This window comes from Diaphorina citri, unplaced genomic scaffold (genome assembly GCF_000475195.1).
Source record: "Diaphorina citri unplaced genomic scaffold, Diaci psyllid genome assembly version 1.1 scaffold360, whole genome shotgun sequence".
Taxonomy (NCBI): domain Eukaryota; kingdom Metazoa; phylum Arthropoda; class Insecta; order Hemiptera; family Psyllidae; genus Diaphorina; species Diaphorina citri.
Window position 1 is genome coordinate 86,430 of NW_007377795.1, and position 8,503 is coordinate 94,932.

Sequence of the window (8,503 nt, forward strand, 5' to 3'; positions counted from 1 at the left end):
TTAATTTTTTTTTTTTTTTTTTTTTTTTGTACTGTTACAAGAAGTTTATTACTGTTTTTACTACTATTAACTATAATACCCATGGTTCCTATTGTACCTGAATAATACATAAATAAATAAAGCACTGTTTATACTAAAAAAACAGTGCAATAGTCCTAAATTTAAATGGACGCGGCACACAAGGGATCAGGAAGAGACCGCCTTAACATAATAATAATATACTAAAAAAAAGTAGGTAATATAAATGCAGGAGGACCCTCCCTAAGCTAACTATGCTTCTAAGAAGAAGAAATGGGGTCCTGAGTGACTATACCTAGTTACCTACCTTCCCCTTCGTTCTCATCGGATGTGGACTTGCTGGGTAAACTCGACCAGAAGAATCCTCTCCAGTCCATGTCTTCAAATATGTACGGAATGAGACGTGTCAGAAGGCGGGTACAGTTAAGAACTGAAAATTAAGAAAAAGAAAAAATAATGGACTTGAAACAAAATGAAAATTGTTTTTGTTTTCCACAGCACTTTTTTTTTTTTAATTTTTAGGTACTTGTGTGTCATTTGCACTGTACCCTCCTGGGTGAGATCTTTGTGTGACTGAGGCTTATAAGGGGAACTGACCTGCCTGTTGCTCATGTGCCATTCGGCAACTACTATCAACAGCATTGACCAGCTTCTCGACAGCTTTGTAACAAAGTGTGGCCAAATTGGATGGAGCTTCCTCCCGCAAAGCTCTGATCTCTGCCGATGGAATCAGAGTGAAAATGTCCTGAGCATTAGTGACATTTTCCGACCAAAATTGGTTCCAGAATGTGTTGTCACTTGCATCTATCGGCTGAAAACAATCCAAAAGGCAATAGTAACCAAGAGTTAGTCAATGAATTGATTGAAATTTGGGTATTCTGGGGCAGCTGCCTCAAAATTGACCAATGGTTTAGCTTTTACCAAAGAGAAAGGAGGGTTGTAGGGTGAAATTAGATGAAGAAAGAGGAACAAGACAAGAAGGGATAGGGAAAGAAATAGGAAGGAGGGAGAGGGATCGAGGGGTGGACAGAGTACTTACAATACAGAAAAAAATTCCCATTTTATTACACCAAGCAATTGATTTATTCCTGCCCAATTCTGAATTACTTATATTATTTAAGTATATTTTACTTTCTTTCAAACAAAATGCTCATTTCAAGATCCCTGAGAAAACAATGCTTTTTACTAAGCATCTGATATAGAATGTTGCAACTAAAGAGTCACAATAGGAAGCCATAAAGTCATACAGGAGGTTCAGTATTAATTAAATAAGCTACAATATGTTATGTAAATTGTTCACCTGAGTTTTGGATGTCAGTTGAATAACCGCCTGTCGAAAGTTTAGTTTTGTGTCAGAATTGCCCATCTTGAACAGTCTTATCAGGAGAGATTGCTTTATTCCTGCCCAATTCTGAATTACTTGTATTATTTAAGTATATTTTACTTGGTTTCAAACAAAATGCTCATTTCAAGATCCCTGAGAAAGCAATGCATTTTACTAAGCATCCGATATACAATGTTGCAACTAAAGAGTCACAATAGGAAGCCATAAAGTCAAACTGGAGGTTCAGTATTAATTGAATAAGCTACAATATGTTATGTAAATGGCTCACCTGAGTTTTGGATGTCAGTTGAATAACCGCCTGTCGAAAGTTTAGTTTTGTGTCAGAATTGCCCATCTTGAACAGTCTTATCAGTGATAAGGATTTAAGAAACACAGAAAAGCATATCCAACTCTTCTCAAATTTCCAACCGAATGAATTGAAACGTATACACAAACACAAATTATCTCTAGAATCTCTAGATCAAAACAACTCAAACACCTACGCTAAGAACAGACGGAAAAACAGTGAAAAGCACCTCGGAAAACTCGGAAAATGGATCTGGCACAGGGGAGCGTGTTGAGGACGAGATTTTTGTGGGAATTTTGCTATAAATCCCACCATTAAAAAAAATACCCTGGAACTACACAAATTGTAGGCAGTGTAATTTAAATAAGGGTGTTCCCACTACACACTACACGATTTTTTTCCGAACTACACAAATTGTGTTCTCAAAAATATTATTAATTACAAGAAAAAGCCAAGGATATCCGACAATAGGTTTGACTTGAAAGAAAAATGTCAGCCGCTATTACTGCATTACCTACTTTCCTTATTATGCTGTAAGGAAAGTAAAAAGTTGTTGGTAGTTGGTATCAAGAATTTACCGATATCAATGAATTTTACGAGAGAACCTAGAAGAATCGCCTCAAGTGCTGAAGATGAAAATACTTAATAATGAGAGTGTTCCCACTTACAAACGACACGATATTTTCCCGAACGACAAGTGGGAAGGGCCTTAATTCGATTATTCATTTGGTCAGAATCTCGACCGGCCGGGATTCGAACTCACTACCTCCGGATTGAGTCAGTGTCTACTGTCTATCTTACCTTATTATAATCGCACATCTTCCAGAACAACACCAGCAATTCCTGATGGAACTCTATCTTCTTGGTAGAGTTGGGCAGGTATGTTTGTAGCAGAGGATTGTTGAGGAGGCGAGAGAACCCGGCCAACACAAATTGGAAGTCCTCATCTCTGTGGATCCGCGAGAGATAGTTGATGAACAGGTTGTCCTGAGTACCCAGCTGAAGGAAAAAGAAAGTATGTATAAGTAATGCTTTATTTAGACTGTCAGATTAGAACAAGGTGTTCCATATGTTCCATTATACTAACAGTTTAATAGGTATCTAGAGCACCTCTTTATTGATGTACCTATTAAATCTTAATATAAATTACAAATAAAAAGTAAAAAAGGGGAGAAAAAGAGAAATATATTAATACAAAATACCATCCCTTTGATGGTTGCCCACAGAGACAGGAGCTAATTGATGGTTGCCCAAAAATTTGCTGGAGAAACCACAGAGCAGAGGTTCAATATTGTAAAAATGTCAAGATAAGTGATGTCAACTTAAAGGGTTGCACGACTGCCTTATAAGCTCTAGATCGCCTATTTCGATTTCCGCCCGGGGCTGATTTTATCCTAAACAGATAATTTTCGTTCTCGGAACGGCTGGCTTTCTCCTATCTTGTCTTCCTTCTCTCTTCGCTTTCGGGATGATAAGACCTTAGAGTTTCCTCTATCAAACCTCTTGAAAAAATAAATAAATAAATTAAAATAAAAATAATAATAATAAAAAATAAATAGCTATTTAAGGACTCGAGAGATCCAACAATGAAACACGCAGGAATCACAATATTGAACCACCGTCAGGTTTGTAGATCCTTGGTACTATACCCAATGGAGAGGGTTAGATAGCAAGATTTCTGTGAAGAAATCACTTAGCAAAAGTATTCTTGTGGTACTCCCAACAGCTTGATCCTATCCATAATTAATTTAGACAATACCTCATTCGTGTTAACTACTTATGTTTGCTAATTTTTGTTAAAAGTTAAGACTGATAAACCCTATGAAAATCATCAAGTAAAACTTAGAACTTTGGTAAAGCCCCTAGCCTATACAATAAAATTGATTATGCAATTATTGATAAACTAATACCTTCAAAAAACTATATCTTCAAAATAACATATTTATTTCATTTGCAGGTTCAGGAGGGTCAGTGTCATTTTCTCATTTCTTGGGCCGAGCACCAGGGGCATCTAATTCAGGATTACCTGATTTTGTGCAAGATCACCTAGCTGATATACCATTCAATTTAAACCAGTCCCGCTCATCCTGTGATAATGCCAATCCCACATTGCCAGACTTTCTTTCGGATACACAGCGGAGTGTGAATCCTCCGGAGCCATCCAGTTCCTCATCGTCAAATAACCTTGTGAGTCATTCTCAAGCTTTTATACACAATTTCAAATGGGGTGACAAAATGGTCAATAACCACACTTGAAAAATAAATAAATAAAATAATAATAATAATTGAGAGTTGTTGTGATAGAGACAGACTTAAAGACAAACCATATGAAAATTATCAAGTAAAACATAGAACTTTCAAAAGCCCCTAGCCTATACAATACCTTCAAAATAACATATTTATTTCCTTTGCAGGTTCAGGAGGGTCAGTGTCATTTTCTCATTTCTTGGGCCGAGCACCAGGGGCATCTAATTCGGGATTACCTGATTTTGTGCAAGATCACCTAGCTGATATACCATTCAATTTAAACCAGTCCCGCTCATCCTGTGATAATGCCAATCCCACGTTGCCAGACTTTCTGTCGGATACACAGCGGAGTGTGAATCCTCCAGAGCCATCCAGTTCCTCATCATCAAATAACCTTGTGAGTCATTCCCGAGCTTTTATACACAATTTCAAATGGGGGACAAAATGGTCAATAACCACACTTGAAAATAAATAAATAAAAATAATAATAAAATAAAAAAAATGAAACTCACAAGTGAGCCAAACCCCGCCAACTTTACACGCAAAAAGTTCGACGATGTCCTACGATGGCCCTGTTCATAACCACGGCCTGAAAGGCATTTCTCGTTTTGAGAGCCACTTAAAAATGGCGACTAATCGAAAAACTTGCTCACTTCACATCATACTCGCTTGTTGAGAACCCCTGGAATTTTGTTGGAAAAAACAACTCAAACACCTACGCTTAGAACAGACGGAAAACAGTGAAAAACACCTCGCACCTCGGAAAACTCGGAAAATCGATTTTTTTTTTTTAATTTTGTTTACATTTTCGATTTTCCCCGAGGGGAACGTGTTTGATATTTGAGAAGCTGGCATTCGAGTGATAAGAAAAGTGATCGTCGATCCGATTTTTGTGATCACGCGAAAAAAATCAACCGTTTGTGGGCTGTGATCGTGCTTTTGGCCCCTTTTGGGCTGTGGTCATGGGTGATGGGAAAAAAAATATAAAAATATTTAAAAATCATTTTTGAAGTAATAAAATATAAAAATGTTCAAAGTTCGAAATTAATAATTTTATTTTAATAAATTAACTAATTATTAATCCATACCTTTAATCCACCAAAAGAAAGAGTGCAGTTGAGAATGTAGTCCATTTTCTTCCGCGAGTTAAATTTCCTGAGAATCCACATAAAAAGTGTTTGGTGGTGAAACCCTTCTTGAGTCTGTCTGTCACTTTTGAATCTTGAGTCTGTCTGTCACTTTTGAAAAATGTCTGAAGAAAATCTCAATGGTAACAATGCAGAGGATGATAATATTGGAGACGAACCAAATCCACCAAGAGTACCATTACAACCAGACATTGGTCTTGGACTCGAGAGATGATAAGACCTTAAGCCCTTAGCAGTTACAGTTCCCTCTATCAAACCTCAAAAGAAGAAGAAGGAGAAGAAAAAAAAATCCTTCTAAAAACCGAAACTTACTTGTTGGAGGCAACAGTGAAGTCTGGACAGAAGAGGAGATCACAGATTGCATTGAGAAGCGACTGGGCTAGAGGTACGGACTCTACATCTTCCGCTGGAGTAGAACCTGTCAAATAGAATGGAATGGAATTAGCAAACTCCTTGGCCGAGTGGGTATCACACTAGGCTTGCATGCAGGAGGCCCGGGTTCGATTCCCGGCGGGGCCGAGGTTTTTTTCGGCTCTGTGCTTGGAGTTTGGGGTACACTCAGCCTCGTGAGGACAACTGAGTAGCTACTTTAATCGAGTAGCGATTGGTGGCGGCATTGTTGGTGTGAAAAGATTATTGAAATATGGAAATTGTTTGCAATGGAGGCAGTTAGTAATGTTGTGATATATACAAAAGTTGTGAAAAAGCTCTGCTTTACCACAAAGAATTTGAGATTTGATTGATTGAATTTTTGGGATTATAGTGGTTGGGTAGAGGATCTCACCTAAGAGAGAAGTGAGAAAACCCTACCACATACAATAAAACTTTCGGGGATCCTTTTTTGAAAGGCATCATGTCAAAGTACTAACAAGGTACAAGACTGTGGATTAAAACATGGGGGAAGCACAAAGCAAAGTCCTACAATTCAAGCTTATATCGCCAGCTTGTATCGACAACATTGTACCATTCAGGAACTGTGATAGGTAGCCCCAATAGGTGCCCCTTTTCAGTCACCCACTAGGGGTGAATAGATATCCTTTCCCCCCCCCCCTTCTTTATTTATATGAATACATAATGTCAAGTTTTTTTTTTTTTTTTTTTCTTTTTAAACTCCTTTTCTTTGTTCAATGATTGACTTTTAATCTGAAATCACTTTCCCCTTTGTGTTGCAGAGGTCTCATGAACAGTGTGTCAAGTATGAAGGATTTGGCAAATCAGTTAGCCGCTGAGACCTCCGCTGATCCTGGCCCATCGGACGGACAGGAGTATCGTGACCTACCTAGTGACAGTGAAGACGATTGAACATCTCACTTTGACACAATCAAACAACGAATGTACAGAAATATTAAGTCATATTGTCCTTTCGGAAACTGAAATGATTTCTTCTCTTCTGAAGCCCATTTCCCCTCTTTTAAAGAAATGTAGGGGAATTATTTAACTTGGAGATTAGTGCGACTGCCTTGTAAGCGCTAGGTCTTGGGTTTGATCCTCGCATGTGGCAGACTTTATTCTAAACAGTTAAGGTTTGCTTTCGGAATGACTGACTTTCTCCTAGCCTATCTTCCTTATGTCTTCACTTTAGGGTGAAAAAGACCTCAGCAGTTACAGTTTCCCTTTCACACCTAAACTCCTTTTCTTTGTCCAATGATTGACTTTTTATCTGAAACCACTTTCCCCTTTGTGTTGCAGAGGTCTCATGAACAGTGTGTCGAGTATGAAGGATTTGGCAAATCAGTTAGCCGCTGAGACCTCCGCTGATCCTGGCCCATCAGACGGACAAGAGTATCGTGACCTACCTAGTGACAGTGAAGACGATTGAACATCTCACTTTGATACAATCAAACAACGAATGTACAGAAATCTTAAGTCATATTGTCCTTTCGGAAACTGAAATGATTTCTTCTCTTCTGAAGCCCATTTCCCCTCTTTTAAAGAAATGTAGGGGAATTAGTCTAACCACTACATATTTGGCATAGTAGTGCCTGTACTAAACAATAAGAAATCCAAGATAGCACATTCCCAACAATTGAAAGGTCAATGGTTGAGAATACACCATCTTGAAGAGGGGAAAGAGTATATTTTTTGAAAGTCCCTTCAAAAATATTCCTCTGAAAATTAACTGTATTTAAAATGCATTAAGGTATTGAAAATAGAGTCCCATAGCTATTTCTAGTAGTCCTCTTTTATATTTTTTAATAAAATTAACATCTTTTATCTATTCATATAGGTATAGTTTTAGCCCAGATTTTACTGTCATTTTTGACCTGTTAAGAGGATAGGTGAAAGCCAGCTGTTCTGAGAACGAACCTTATCTGTTTGGGATATAATTTGTCCTGGGTGGGAATCGAACCTACAGGGCAGGCGCGCCACCTTCCAAGCTAACTAAGTTAGCGATAATGGCGATCCTCTTTTAGAATAAATCAATTTAACCAAGCCAAATGTTACAGTGAATCTGGTCCTTAGTTTTACCAAGTAATATTCTCATGAATATTATTGTGTTAAAGCCCGTTCACACTTGTCGTTCGGAAAAAAAAAACCGTGTCGTGTGTAGTGTGAACATGAACACACTACCTACAGGACATTCGAGAAAAAAATAATAATAATAAAAAAATGAAAAAAAAAAAATCGTATGTATCTCACGACAAGTGTGAGCAGGCTCTTAGGGGTTTCTCTTTTTTTTATGTGTTTTTGATAAGAAATAGCGTTCCTGTAAAATATATAATTATGTATGTATATTGTAATCCATGAAAAGGCAAGCTGTGTTTGATGTTTTTTTCTGCTTTAGAAAAAAATCTGTTTCACCGCCGGCACCCCGCCATTTTTATTTTGTAGCAGTAAAACAACTGCTACATTAGATCCATCCCCTAGTATGTCCCTCATCAGATCGGCAAGAAGAGACACAATACCTCCCATTTAGGTGTTGACATGAGAACACCAGAAAGTAACCCGTTGAAATATTAGCAATCAAAAACCGAGTACAAATTTTAGTCGATGGTGGGATTCGAACCCGGGACCTTCTGCATGGCAAGCAAGAGCGAGAGCGTTACCATTGGGCTAACCGTGTGATTTGAAAGGCATTTCTTGTTTTGAGAGCCACTTAAAAATGGCGACTAATCGAAAAACTTGCTCACTTCACATCATACTCGCTTGTTGAGAACCCCTGGAATTTTGTTGGAAAAAAGCAAGTGCTAACTTCACGTATGTAAGGTTAAATCCACAAAACTCGTACTACTTGTGGATCTTTCACTTGGGCAACTTAATATTAATCGTTAAGTTTTTGGACTCATGTTTAAAATCAGCTACCACCCCTAAGACTCTCGGGCCCTGAAGACGATACCGTTCGTTCTCGCTACTTCGCAAATTGGTTAAACCCAGATAACATAGGCAGCACCTAAACTTTCGTAAAGAACAAAACTCTCGGTGAATTTTTACCGCGCCTGATTAAGCATTTTTGAACCG

At 38.0% G+C, this 8,503-nt stretch overlaps 1 protein-coding gene and 1 long non-coding RNA gene across 2 annotated transcripts in view; one reads left to right on the forward strand and one right to left on the reverse strand.

Moving 5' to 3' along the window:
* The window catches only part of LOC103508022 (protein HID1), a 24,342-nt gene extending 22,447 nt beyond the window's left edge, over window positions 1–1,895 (reverse strand). The window contains exons 1-3 of the mRNA XM_026822743.1: window positions 1,632–1,895; window positions 616–829; window positions 322–448 (exon numbers count right to left, since the gene is read on the reverse strand). Coding sequence (XP_026678544.1) covers window positions 322–448; window positions 616–829; window positions 1,632–1,697 — 407 coding nt within the window. The 5' untranslated portion in view covers window positions 1,698–1,895. The remainder of the gene's footprint in view (window positions 1–321; window positions 449–615; window positions 830–1,631) is intronic.
* A 1,318-nt stretch (window positions 1,896–3,213) lies between these two features.
* LOC113466925 lies at window positions 3,214–3,758 on the forward strand. The gene is made up of 2 exons (XR_003391175.1): window positions 3,214–3,274; window positions 3,607–3,758. It is a non-coding gene; the product is annotated as an uncharacterized LOC113466925 (long non-coding RNA).
* The last annotated feature ends 4,745 nt before the right edge of the window (window positions 3,759–8,503 follow it).